The sequence below is a fragment of the Pseudorasbora parva genome, chromosome 18 (genome assembly GCF_024679245.1).
Source record: "Pseudorasbora parva isolate DD20220531a chromosome 18, ASM2467924v1, whole genome shotgun sequence".
NCBI classification, from domain to species: domain Eukaryota; kingdom Metazoa; phylum Chordata; class Actinopteri; order Cypriniformes; family Gobionidae; genus Pseudorasbora; species Pseudorasbora parva.
This window is the reverse complement of record NC_090189.1, coordinates 15,641,942-15,655,881: the sequence shown is the minus strand read 5'-3', so window position 1 is coordinate 15,655,881 and position 13,940 is coordinate 15,641,942. Positions and strand designations below refer to the sequence as shown.

The window sequence follows — 13,940 nt, the reverse complement described above, 5'->3', positions numbered from 1 at the left end:
GACCAATCTCACACAATAGTTCTCGGACCCGCACGAAAAAGGCACGAATACATTTAAAGTGGTAACGATAAAAGGTTACCACTTTAAATGTATGACCAATCACAATATTTCACGCATAAGAAAAAAATTCTGCTCAGGTGATGTGTCGGTATGGGTATGTGAGGGTATGTGGCTTATTTAAGGGCAAAATTTGTCCAGGTACAGTTTTACTGGTACATTTACAACCCTATAAATTGTCCCTAGGATATAATTCTCTGTTTTTGCCTTATTTGGAAGGTTCATGAATATTAATGTTGGGCTCTGCTCTGATTGGTTTATTTCAGCAGCTCACAGCAGTTCAGCTGTTCAGCTCATGAGTCCTGACCATCCTGACAGAACACAGACCGACTGAATGACACTTTGAGCAAAACATCTCAAATGGAGATTGATAAAATGCAGTCTACTTTTTTATTGGTGTTTTCAGATCATCCACGCACAAGAAAGAGCTTGCGTTCATACGGTTGCCAGATTTCAGTTATTAAATCCCCCAAACAGAGCTTTTCTGTGAAAAGAACACATATATTTTTTTTCAGTTTTGGATTTGTTAAAAAAGTTTGAAATATCCAATCAATTTCATTCCACTTCATGATTGTGTCGCACTTGTTGTTGATTCTACAAAAAATTAAAGTTTCATTAAATGTGGCAAAAGGTCCCAAAGTTCAAGGGGGCCGAATACTTTCGCAAGGCACTGTATATATATATATATATATATATATATATATATATATATATATATATATATACAAGAAGAATTGTCCATTTTGATATCATGGTGACTTTAAATCTGATTTTATATTTCCGCTACTACATAAAAAGCTGTGATGTCGTCAATTTAAAGGAATTGTATGTAAGAAATGTATTTAAATTAATCATAAAATGGCCCTAATATGTCACTAGACATTAAGAAATCATATTAATTTCAAATACTTATATCACTGACAACAGTAGTCCGGCCAGAATATTGTCATTTAAAAGTTATGACTGATAATGATGTTGTGTTTTGGCCTGAAGCTCCACCCTCCACCTCTCGACCAATCATGAAGTCAGTAGTGTTTCGGCATTCGGGTTGCCAGATCTGCTCTAGTTACCACAGCTGCAGCTACAAACGTTCCTGCTGGATCCTGCAGCCTATCTGGCAACCTCGAGTAAGGGGGAGAGGGGTTAGTGATTGCAGTACAAGTTTTGGCCACAATCTTACATACACTTCCTTTCATTTTAAATAGAATTTTAAGGCCAGATTTACTTGTGCCAGCACAAACCGTCTTTTGGTGTTAAAAGGCATGCTCACAGTTATCTTTGTGGCTGACCTTATTGCATATGTTATGTCATATTACATTTGTATGAGTTTACCTTTCAGACAATTTATGGGAGGAGAGTATTTCAATGAATCATGCAAGGTGATTTACAAAGGTTTGCGCTGGTAAATTTACTGGTGTTTGCACTATTGTTTAATGGCCCCAAAAAGCACCCAGACACTAATTTGCACTGATTGCGTTCTGACGTGGAACCTGGAAGCCATTAAAGTAGTTTTTGTTTTTTGTTTTTTGTCACAAAACGTAGGAGAGATCCATGGTCTATATGAATGAAAGCCTAAACTAAAACTGTTTGTTATATAAAGCGATCATGCCTCTTCAGAAAATGGACTAAACTGCCTAATTCATGGATTAGTTTGACAATTCTTGATAACATTTCTCAGTTTTCTTTCAAAACATATTGAAACGCGATCTCATGGTAATGTGTGTGAAATCTCATGGAATGGACACGCCAAATGAGTTTTGGCGTGCAAATGCTACGCAGTTTTTCGCCTGCATATGATACGCACTTTATGGCGTGCGTATGACACGCTCTTGGGTAGGATTGAGGTGGTGGGGTGGGGTGTTCGTACATAATACACCATAAAGTGCGTATCATATGCACGCAAAAAACCCTGAAGATTCTTATGAGTTTAGAACAACATGAGGGGGAGTAAATGGGGACAGAATTTTAATTTAGGTGTACTAGCCTTCTAAAGGAATTTAAAAAATAAATAAATGGAAATTGTAGCCTACACCATGTGCAAAAAACAAAAAAGTGTACAAAGTGCTAAAAAAAAGCGAAGTGAAAACAAGAAGCATCTTTTTTTATTTAACCAAATGTTAATCAGCAAAAAAATGTTGAATGCTCAAGGGTGTAATAAAAAGGGAAGCACCACTTCTGCAAATGGTATTTAAAAAAACAAAAAAAAAACCTTTTTCACTAATCACCCAGAAACCAGTTTGACCAAATGAATTTTTTTTCTTTCTGTTGATCGTGGCAGCAGTTATTCAGTTAGTTTCTGAATAATTTTGAAGAGCTATTTATTTTAGGTGTCTGGATTGCTGTGTTAAAGTCTGCAGCATCTTTCAAAACAAAGCTTTCTAAACCACAAGATGACAAATTGCAACATGCAAAATGTGTCTAGCTCTAATTTCTTTTGGGGTTATGTTTAGTTTTGCATAAATCCTTCCGTGCATTGGGAGCATTAGCAACCCGAGACAGCACATGCAAATTCATTCAGAGGGATTATTGCATACATTGCTCTAAATCAACATAGTTATCTATCTATCTATCTATCTATCTATCTATCTATCTATCTATCTATCTATCTATCTATCTATCTATCTATCTATCTATCTATCTATCTATCTATCTATCTATCTATCTATCTATCTATCTATCTATCTATCTATCTATCTATCTAGTGTCTATCTATGTGTCTATCTATGTGTCTATCTATCTATCTATCTATCTATCTATCTATCTATCTATCTATCTATCTATCTAGTGTCTATCTATGTGTCTATCTATGTGTCTATCTATCTATATTAAACTTGATTTGATTTTGGACGATCCAGTGAGTTTGATTTTTTAAAAGCTTGAAAAATATTTTTTTCCTTGCCACTCTGTATTTGTGTTTAAAAATTTTACTCAAAGAAACATTTTTTTCTACAGTTTTTCTCAGTCCTTTTGGTACATTTCTCGAATCAAAACAATTTGTACAAATAGCAAAACACCATGGATAACCTGCAAAAGCCACTCTCTTACTCAAAATCCTTAGTTCATCTCTCAAAAGTAAATATCGTGTCAATGAACATGTCAGTGCCATCAGAATGACAAGTCCTTACGGATAAGACAAATTGTTTAGTCATGTTGTCAATACAAGTTTACTCTGGAGGGATGTTCTGATGGAAACTACGGCTAAAGTTTTGATGACAATTATTGTCAATTGTAAGTTACATCTTAGTGTATGTGGGAGTGTAATTGCAAGAGAATGGAAAAGATTAAAGTTTACACTCTTACTGTTTGTACTGTATTTTATTGACAAAACATGTCATTGAGATACAGAAATGAAAAGACAGCACTGAATAGCACACACACACACACACACACACACACACACACACACAAACCTAAAGAAAAAATGTGAACATAGGAAAAACTGTACATGCAGTGCTGTAGAAATATATATATATATATACCTGCTAGTTGATGTTTCATGAGAAGCACCTTCGTTAGAGAAAGTCAAAATTCACCTGGGAGCAATTTACCAATTCAGGACAGATTTAGAAAAAAAGTATAATGGAAATATAGAAAGTATAGAAATATGCGTGACATATTATGATAACTTTTTCAACCATTTTGCATGTAAAGACTTATGCTATGAGCTTGTGCCTAAATGTTGTGGGGGGTGGAGACTATTCCACAGAGACTCAATATAATACATTTTGATAAACATGACAGAAGCAACTGATAATGTAGGAAACAACAGAGAATTGTCCATATTCATTTGCAGGGATGTACCAAAGCATTTGCAACTTGTTCAAAGAAATGAGAAACTGCTTTTTTGATGTGCACAAGTGACACAATAATGTGAGAATGGAAACAGGTATTTTTGAGAATTTCTATTCTGATCTGAGAAATGTACCAATGCGACTGAGAAAAACTGTAACACTATACATAACATTTGCACAACAGTTAACACAGCTCTCAAATCAGTAAAAACTACAAAACCTAGTTAATAACCTATAAAAGCATGTCACTTGCTCAAAATGGATATCTCTTTCCTCAAAAGCAAGTATTCATGTCAATGAATGTGTCAGTGTCATCAAGATGAAAATTCCTGACACCATTGTTTATGAACAAGATAGTCAAATGGCTTTGTCATGTTTTCATTATGACAGTTTACTCTGTAAATGTTTTCCAATGCAAAAAAATCGGATCTTGGTTACACTAACTGAAAATGCTCGAGACAGCACTATATATCTATTTGCACAGCCATTTGAAAAATATAGTAAAGTTACTGTATGTAGTGAGGTAATTGAGTACAAGACACTGAATATTTTTCACACTTTTCCTGCATATGCTCTTTGCAATTCTTGTTCACAAATTGTGCGAAAGAAAAAATACAACCTTATTTACAACAAACATAAACTTCCTTTGGGTAGAGCTGCGCACAACTGTAACATTTAAAAAAAAAAATTTTTTATTAAACAGCAGAGTTGTATGAAAGCAAATGATGCATGTCCAAAAGCATTTGCAATTTGTTGAAAGAGAAACTGCTACTATGATGTGCACAAACGACTAAATGTAGGAGAAGTTGAAATAACTGTAGGGCAATGGTAAATAGTGATGTTAGAAATGGACCAAAGCAACCAATAAAAACTAATACATGTTGAATGAACTAGGTAAATATATGTGTGCTTCTTCACTTTGCTCTAATAAAATTCACATTTTCTCTCTTTATGTTACTGACATCTCTCATAAACAATCGCACAAGTTTTCACTTAAAATAGGACTGGCAAAAACCCTAAAGCTATTGTTGGCAAACAATTGCACTTCGTGCTGCTAATAATTATACAGAAATGTACAACACCATAAAAATTGCACTTTCACATACAAAAACTATATATCTATTTTTTTCAGCAATCAAAAAGTCTCACCAGTATAAAAATAAGATAATTTTACTGTAGTTTTTGGCCGCAGTTGCTTTTCTAAAAGCATTTCTTCTAAGCATTCCATAAGAACAGGATCCACGTTTGGATCTACTTTATTAGCAAACCAGTGGCCATAGTTCATGAGCCATCTGAGCTCAGCAGCACCATAAATACACACAGATCGTACACTGATTCCAGTGCATGGTGGGTAAAGATGGTTTTCTAAATATGACCACTTCACCAGGCGAGTTTTACTTATCAGTTCTGAGATCTCAGGATCAGATCTGGGCACTTCACCTGGTGCTCCAGGCACACGAACCAGAGTCGCCCAGAAATGTTCATCAGGTGAGTAAGTATCCTCAGACCAAGCTAAGAAATCCCTGGCTAGAAAACTCCAGTGAACAAAAACCACAAATTCCCTTGAGAGCGTAAAGTATGCGCTGCCCACAAACATTTCTATGTTGTGAGGTGGTGGAGATTTCACCTCAGAAGTGGTGACAGGAGTGTCGTAATACTCAGATTTGTTATTCTTCAGGCTATGATGAACACTCCAGCGCCATTTCTTTCCTCCAGGCAACTTGCTCTCCACCATGTTCCTGCCTTTCAGCTCCTTTAGATCCGATACCAGCTCAGCGTTTGTGCGCAGTGGAAAGTCCTGACCGCACAGGTTGATGACATACTTCCACGTGACCTCCGAATCTAAGAGGTCAGACAGACAATTCAGATCCGCTTTGAGTCGTGAGATGCCTGCATACTGCACCCTCTCCAGTTTAGAGGCTATGAAGACGTTGGGGATGCAGCGGGCCAGACCTTTCATTGCTGAAATAAAGTCAGCTGAGGACTTCAGATCATAATGTATGCAATATATGTTATGTGGCATATAAATGGCCCTGAGCAACCTCTCCACAAGAGCTGCATCTCGATGAACAACCAAAGAGTAAGCGAGGGGAAATTCACGCTCAAATTCGGTGCCTTGAATCGCATCATAGCCCTGTGTAACAAACCGATCACAATCAGAGGTGGCATTCGCGATAGTCTGGTCAGTTGCCCCTACGTAGGTTTTTTGTTTGCGGATGACTAAAGTTTTGCCCACTTCCACAGGTTCCATTTCATATATTGCTGTGCAGTTAATGCCATATTTTACTGTCAGCCGTGCCCTCTCAGACTCTCTAGTTTCCTGTCCGATTCCTTTATTTACTCTCGAAAAAGTGATTGTAAAAAAACAGATAAGTGCCAGTGTTAAAAAGATAAATAAGGCATTTCTCAGTTTGAGTCGGAGCCAACATCTCATCCTGTAGAGAGAAATGAAAGCTTGTGTTAGTAAAAATTCACAACTTCAACTGTAAAGCACCCAGTGACGGTCCTCCCTATAAGCAAACTGAGTAGGGTGTCTCAACCACTTTTGTCTCAAAGATGATTTATGTAGCATATGACTTGTAAGTATATTTTTTATAACAAGCAAATATAAAAATAAATATTTAAAAAAATATATACATTTCGGATTAAAATTTAGCAGTGTCATGTAGAAATGTATGTATTTTTTATTGACACATTTTATATGTCTTTCAAACGAAGCTATTGTGCCAAGACAATGTGCCAAGAGGAAAATAGGTATATATTTTGGAGAGTAGGACCAGCACTGAATGCACCAATAAATTTGATGTTGTGGACACCATAGTTAGTGCAGTCATACCTTTTCGATGCTTGAGGGATTATGATGATGAAACTTGCTCAGCATTAGAAATATCCTCCGAACGAACATGACCATGAGCAGCGCCACCTATTGACATAATATGTTAAAACCTTGGTATAGCTAAACTTAAAGGGTTAGTTCACCCAAAAATGCAATTCTGTCATTAATTTTGATGAACAACCCTAATGTTGTTCTACACCCGTAAGACCTCCGTTCATCTTCGGAAAACAAATGAAGATATTTTTGTTGAAATCCGATGGCTCAGACAGGCCTTCATTGATACCAATGTCATTTCCTCTCTCAAGACCCATAAAAGGCACAAAAGACGTCGTTACAAAGCCCATCTCACTAAAGTGGCTCTACAATAATTTTATGAAGCGACGAGAATAGTTTTCGTGCGCAAAAAAACTAAATAACAACTTATATAGTGATGGGGCAATTTCAAAACAAAGTTTCAAACCGTTATCTGCTGAAATCACATGCATTGGCGATCCGAATTCTGAATCGATATGGTAATTCATAACAGTTCGAAGCTTTGTTTTGAAATTGAAATTGGACTTTTTTACGAAGTCTTCAGTGCCTTTTATGGGTCTTGAAAGAGGAAATGACATTGGTGTCAATGAAAGCCTTTCTCAGCCATCGGATTTCAACAAAAATATCTTCATTTGTGTTCCAAAGATGAACGGAGGTCTTACAGGTGTCGAACAGGGACACACTGCAAGCGTGCCGTGAGTGTCTCAGCTGCGTGGCGTGTCCGTTTTTATTTCGGCTCCCATGTTAACCGGTTAGACCTTGCACACTGCCTCCCAGCTAACAGGGAACGTTCTCAGAATGTTGGCTAACGTTCTCTGAAAGTTCTCTCAGTTATCAAAAAACGTTTTTGCAGTAACGTTATTAGAACGTTGCGCCAACGTTATTTGCTATTGAGTAATGTTCTAAAAACGTTAGCTATAAAACGTTATTCTTACATTTTTAGTGGAACGTTTTAAAAGCGTTACTACGTTAAAAAAAAGTAGTCATTACAAATTAGTCATACAGCTTTTTTCTCAAACTTCAGGTAAATAATTTGTATATCCAGAGACAACTAAATGACACTTAAATGCTATTTTCATTAATATATTTTTTCCAATGAGAAGAAAATCTAGTAAACTAATTATGTATTAAATATAAATGTAATATAAATATAAAAGTCAATTATAAAAGTGGTTTTACCTTTTTTAAGAAAAAATAAGATGTCAATAAAAAAGCAAGTACTTACTCCCTCATAAGAAAGTTTTTTAACGTTCTTATAACCTAATAAGAACGTTAATACAACTTTCCACAAACTGGACATTTCAACATTCCTAGGACATTCAAAAACGTTTTTATAACTTAATGGGAACGTTTGGGAAACGTTCTTATAACCTAAAATTGTTAGCTGGGCTGCGTGACGCGCGCGCGAAAACGCTTGCATGCTTCAAATAGAAGAGACGCCTATTTTTCACGCGAAACGCGAGCGTGTTGGAAGCGTTTCCAGGCAAAATAGAATAGGAAATGCGGTTTATATGTCATTTTGACACGAATACATATTAATAAATGACATTTTCATGTTTGAAAGTCTGTAGGTTAACATAAATGCAGATATAGGCCTAATAAACATAATTATCGATTTTGAAATATTAAACCTGTCAATACAGAACAAAATGTTCTGTAGAACAAAATGTTCTGTAGCCTATTTTGCCGTCAATACCATATGGTCAATGGGCTACTGTCAACGCTGTCTTTACTGTATCAATAGGCAATACATTTATATTTAACATGAGGTAGGGCTTCCCTGTACATTAATAGCAGCAGCAGCGCCACGTCAGACACGCTTCTGGTGTGCAAAGACTGATAAAACGCCAAGCAGCCGCCCCGCGGCTGACACGCAACAGAAACGCCACGCTCACACCACGCTTGCAGTGTGTCTCCGGCCTAAAGTATTTTTTGACAGAATTTTTTTTTTTGGGTAAAATAACCCTTTAAGCTTCAAGTTTTCAAATATTCCAGAATGCTTGAAGAATAAATATGTCCAGGTTGAATGAATTTACATGCTATTTACATTCTGGATTTACATGCTGTTTACATTTAGGAAACCCAATCCACAGAGACTGGCTTTAAGTGTGTGAATTGCTTGGACTGCTTTTGTAACTAGTTTACTGGCACAGATGAAATATACTAAATGTATTTTATTTTTAGTACATGCATTTTTTGTGTGTCATCCACACCATAACAACCAGTTAAACATGTTTTAAAAAAAATTTTTTTTATAGCTTACTGTAAACTATTACAACCCCAATCAGTTGTTGTAATTACACATATTTTATTTGTTAAGTCGTTTTAAAGGTAGGCTCCCACACATTATTCCATCCATATCTCGTTCGAGTCCGGTTTTATAATTTGTAGGTAGCCTGTAACCTACATTCCAGTGGCCTGTTGCACAAAGCTGGTTTCAGTTGTTACCAAGTTTGAGATTAGTTTGAGATTGACTATTGGTGCTAATTATTTATTATATGTATATTATATTTATTATAATCACTTTGAATTCATATGTTCATATAAATAATATTAATTGACAAGTAGCCAAATAGTAATATAAAAATAATACATAATACATTCATAATTATTTTAAACAACGTGTATTTATTTGAGCTCTTTTTGAACCTATAATTATTAGGCATATTTCTTTGATTCACATCATGCATTCATATATTCAGATATTCTTTCAGCTGCCTTCTCACGCTTTTGCTGCAGCAGCAGTGTTTATTCCTGCCTTGTAAACACCTTTCATTTCCTAATAATTTTCAAAACGATCTCTCAGTCTTCAGTAGAGAAGTGAATCAAACGGACATTGGGTTTTTTCCGCATGTGTCACACTTTCAGGTGCACGCGCTTCAGAGTTAATTGCTAACTCTGGATTAAACCTGAGTTGACAGGGAAAGTTTATACCGAGCCTTGAGAAACGGTTGAACTTGATCTAAACCAAGTTAGATTTTTCTGGATTTGTCAACTCTAAAGCTACTATGAAACTCAGAGTTTGTTCAGCTAGCTTTAATTAATCATTAGCTAAGGATTTTTGAATCCAGCACTTATAGAAAACTATAGACCGGTTTCCCTTCTGCCTTTCATTGCAAAGACACTTGAGCGAGTTTTGTTCAATCAACTCTCTGTGTTTCTTGAACAGAAGAACCTCCTGGACAACAACCAATCCAGCTTCAAAAGCGGCCATTCGACTGAGACTGCCTTGCTCTCGGTAACTGAGGTACTTAGACTGGCAAAAGCAGCTTCCAAATCCTCGTTGCTAATCCTGCTGGATCTGTCTGCTGCTTTTGACACAGTTAACCACCAGATCCTACTGTCAACACTTAAGAAGACGGGGATCTCAGGAACTGCTCTTCAGTGGTTCAGGTCTTACCTCTCAGGTAGGTCCTACAGGGTGTCATGGAGAGGTGAAGTGTCTAAGTCACATCATCTAGCTACTGGGGTTCCCCAGGGCTCAGTGCTTGGACCACTTCTCTTCTCCATCTACATGTCATCATTAGGCTCTGTCCTTCAGAAACACGGCTTCTCCTATCACTGCTATGCTGATGACACTCAACTCTACTTCTCATTTCAACCAGATGATCCTACAGTCAGTGTTCGTATTGCTGCCTGTCTGACTGACATTTCTGACTGGATGAAGGAGCATCACCTTCAACTCAATCTTGCAAAGACAGAATTACTTGTTTTCTCAACCAACCCAGCACTTCATCAAAATTTCTCCATTCAGCTTGGTTCATCAACCATAACTCCATCCAGGACAGCCAGGAACCTTGGAGTTGTGATTGATGACCAGTTAAACTTCACTGACCACATTACTGCAACTGCCCGCTCTTGTTCTCTCCAGACTGGACTATTGTAATGCTCTTCTGGCTGGGCTTCCAGCATGCTCTATCAATCCCTTGCAGCTGATCCAGAATGCAGCGGCGAGAGTGGTCTTTAATGAGCCGAAGAGAGCTCATGTTACGCCTCTCTTCATCAGACTGCACTGGTTGCCAATGGCTGCTCGCATCAAATTCAAGGCACTAGTTATCGCCTACAAAACAACCACTGGCTCTGCACCAATATACCTAGACATGCTTGTTCAGACTTACACACCCTCCAGAAGCTTGCGTTCTGCGAGTGAGCGGCGCCTCGTGGTTCCATCCCAAAGAGGCATGAAATCGCTCTCACGGACATTTTCCTGGACCGTTCCCACCTGGTGGAATGAACTGCCAATCTCAATTCGTGCTGCCGAGTCTGTAGCCATTTTTAAAAAACATCTTAAGACACATCTCTTCCAATTGCACCTGACCAATAAAGAATAGCACTTAACTATCCATTAATTTTTGTTTGTTTGTTAGTTAATCAATTAGTTGATCGTCATGTGGCCCAACAAGTAAAGTCATAACATAATGATACCTTGCTTTGTAAATCATTAGTTAATGATTAATTAAAGCAGACAACTGGAAGTTGAAATGCATATGGCTTTGACCCGTTGTGGTAATGAACATGTTAATTTAAATGATTAGTTAATATAATATGTTATTAAGGAATTAAAACATTATCATATTTAACTAATAACAATTTAATGATTAGGCCTACTTAATCTATTAATGATGTAGAATCTTCATTAGTTGCTGATGCAGTAATCATTAATAAATGGGTTAGTTCACCATTAGTAATGGCTATATTAACTCATGATTATCAATCATGATTCACTCATGATTCTTAAATATCTGTGCATTAATTAAGCATGAATTAATATTAGTGCACCCGTATTGTAAAATGTTACCCAAATGTCTTTGTTCTTGGTGGAGCTTTTTGAAATGCAGAAATAACCCATAATTTTGTGTTATTGTAACTCTCTGGTATTACACATTTACCCCGTTGGAACGATAAGATGATGAGTAGGCTACAAGACATGGCGTTTATTTTGCTTTGAGTGAATTATTCCTTTAGGCTAATGCTTGTGCAGAACTAGTTTAGAATATTTTATAACTCGCGCGCGCACATCACACGCTCACACTAAACTAACTTCTAACGTCAGTTTCATGTGGTTTAAATTAGGCTTCCTCGCTGAAGCAGTAGTTTCCCATTTCTCACATGACAACACAATCCCATTATTTTGTAGGCTAGCCTATATATAGCTTAAGTGCTTCAACAGAAAGAATCTGTCTCATAGGCTAGCCTATTTGATCAAATTCTCACAATGCAATCGGTATCATTTTTAAATGATTAGCTAAATATGACATTTTGAGCAAATATAGGCTACATGTTTAAACAGAAACGTATTAACAGAAATGTTATTATTAGCGTTTTACAGTTTATGTGCAAACAAGTGGATTTAAAAAAATAAGCCAATACAATTTGTTAAACTTATCTACTATTCCGTTACATAGACGTCATCCACAAACATAGCCTACCTATTCTGTAGCCCTGTGATAGCCTAACTGGTGTTAAAAATAAATAAAATAAAAAATAGTTAATTCCTCATCGACAGTAGCCTACAAACGCATTTACATAAATCTAAGACAGTGAGAAAAGTATGAGTAAGTTAGCCTGCACGAAAAAAATCTACTCGGTGCAGACATCTCACACACTGCTATCTATTTTAAAACCCACTTGCAGCAAATTCCCGAACGATGACATGCAAGTCCAGAAATGACCGTTGCCATATAAAGTTGAGATTATAAAAACAGTAGGCAAGCCTAATTAGCCTTTGACTCGTTTTGCCCAAAGATAAGAGTTTGGCAGGTCTAAATTTGCATTCAGCGAGCTGGAAAATATTCAAATAAGTCTCACCTCTTTCCGGAGAACTCATAAGCTATGGCACCAATCTGTTTTAGTTTTAGTTTTAAATTTGAAATTTAAATCTGTTTTAGTTGGTAATATGAGCAATACAAGTGGAAAAAACTGTGATGCTCGAGTCGAAGTGTGAACAGTTCTACCAAGTGGCTTTGTTTTCAAGCCGTCCCTCCTTCTCACCAGTGGTGTGCACGGGGGTGGGGGGTGGGGGGTTGAGCCCCTGCCACTTTTAAAGTGAAAGTGAAAGTGCCCTTTTCGATCGCACTACAGTGCCCCCGCGAACGCGATTCCCATCGCGCTCCGAGCGCGATTCACCCCCGGTCGACTGGCCTGTGTGTGCACGGCTGCACGCCACTGCTTCTCACTGTAGATTTATTAACCGTATCGGTGTCAGACAGAAAATGTGGGGAATAAATAAGCTTAGCTAAACAGTTTCAGTGTGACGTCTTTTATTTTTATTGGTGTATTATAACGTAAAAATATTAAGTAGAAATAAGTTTTTAAAGCAAAAGAGAACCAAACTGGACTAGAATGCACAAAAGCAACAATTAAACACAACGGGGTATTCCAGAAAGCAAATTATGTGACATATGTTTAAGGGTAAGCAAGCTGATAACCTCAACTTTCAGTTCCAAAAACTTCCAGGGTATGAAATCACTCTCTGAACATAACTTGCTCTGTAGAACATGTGCAGTACAATTTTTACTGAAGAATAGTTTGCAGTTTCATCAGCAGAAGCCATCTCACGTCTCAGGAGTTTGTGGACGTGCTCTCTCTCTCTCCCCGTCTCGTCGCCAATTCAATTGTCCCATGAGTTGCTACTACTTTTATCCAAGTTCAATCCACGTCATTACTGCAAGCTGAATGATTTTGAATGGCTCAGAGAAAATGCTGTCATGGTTAATTTCCGCCTTATTCGGACGGTAATTGTTTCTCTTGTGGACGTCCGTAAAAATACATTTGCATACCACCTTGATAAAACTTATACATCCCGTTGAAGGAGCGAATTTTGTGATCATGCGCACCTGGGAACGCTGCACGTGGTTAGTCAAATGATTGTTTGTCTGCTGTAAAAGGGTGGTTCTTCAACTACATGCATTTTTGGCCTTGTGAACTTGAGGGAAAAGTGTTCAAATCAAAATTGTCACAATCTAACGGTTAAATATAACGACTCTAGATTAATGATCCATAAGAGAACGCACTTACATTATAAGACAAATTGTTTGCACGATCCGCACTGAACAAATGTAATTTCCATCACATGTAAATATTTGATAATTATTTAAAATTATTATGATATACATAATTTCTTAATAATAATAATAAGTCACATTTATATAGTGCTTTTCTAGGCACTCAAAGCACTTTACATAGAAGGAGGAATCTCCTCAACCACCACCAATGTGCAGCAT

At 37.0% G+C, this 13,940-nt stretch overlaps 1 protein-coding gene across 3 annotated transcripts; it reads right to left on the bottom strand.

Moving 5' to 3' along the window:
- Positions 1-2,882: 2,882 nt before the first annotated feature.
- On the bottom strand, positions 2,883-12,560 carry LOC137046099 (beta-1,3-galactosyl-O-glycosyl-glycoprotein beta-1,6-N-acetylglucosaminyltransferase 4-like). Of its 3 annotated transcripts, none has more exons than XM_067423155.1 (3): positions 12,526-12,560; positions 6,685-6,771; positions 2,883-6,283 (listed from the first exon to the last, which is right to left on the bottom strand). In XM_067423155.1, exon 3 carries the CDS (start codon positions 6,280-6,282, stop codon positions 4,984-4,986), a length of 1,299 nt encoding a protein of 432 aa, XP_067279256.1. In that variant the 5' UTR covers position 6,283; positions 6,685-6,771; positions 12,526-12,560; the 3' UTR covers positions 2,883-4,983. The 3 variants fall into 3 exon arrangements, with proteins under 3 accessions (XP_067279256.1, XP_067279258.1, XP_067279257.1); XM_067423157.1 differs by lacking the exon at positions 12,526-12,560 and adding an exon at positions 12,346-12,453; XM_067423156.1 differs by lacking the exon at positions 12,526-12,560 and adding an exon at positions 12,147-12,339.
- Positions 12,561-13,940: the final 1,380 nt, after the last annotated feature.

Bases quoted from the DNA above. Each gene is read 5' to 3' on its own strand.
- LOC137046099 (XM_067423155.1), bottom strand. From the start codon at position 6,282: ATGAGATGTTGGCTCCGACTCAAACTGAGAAATGCCTTATTTATCTTT.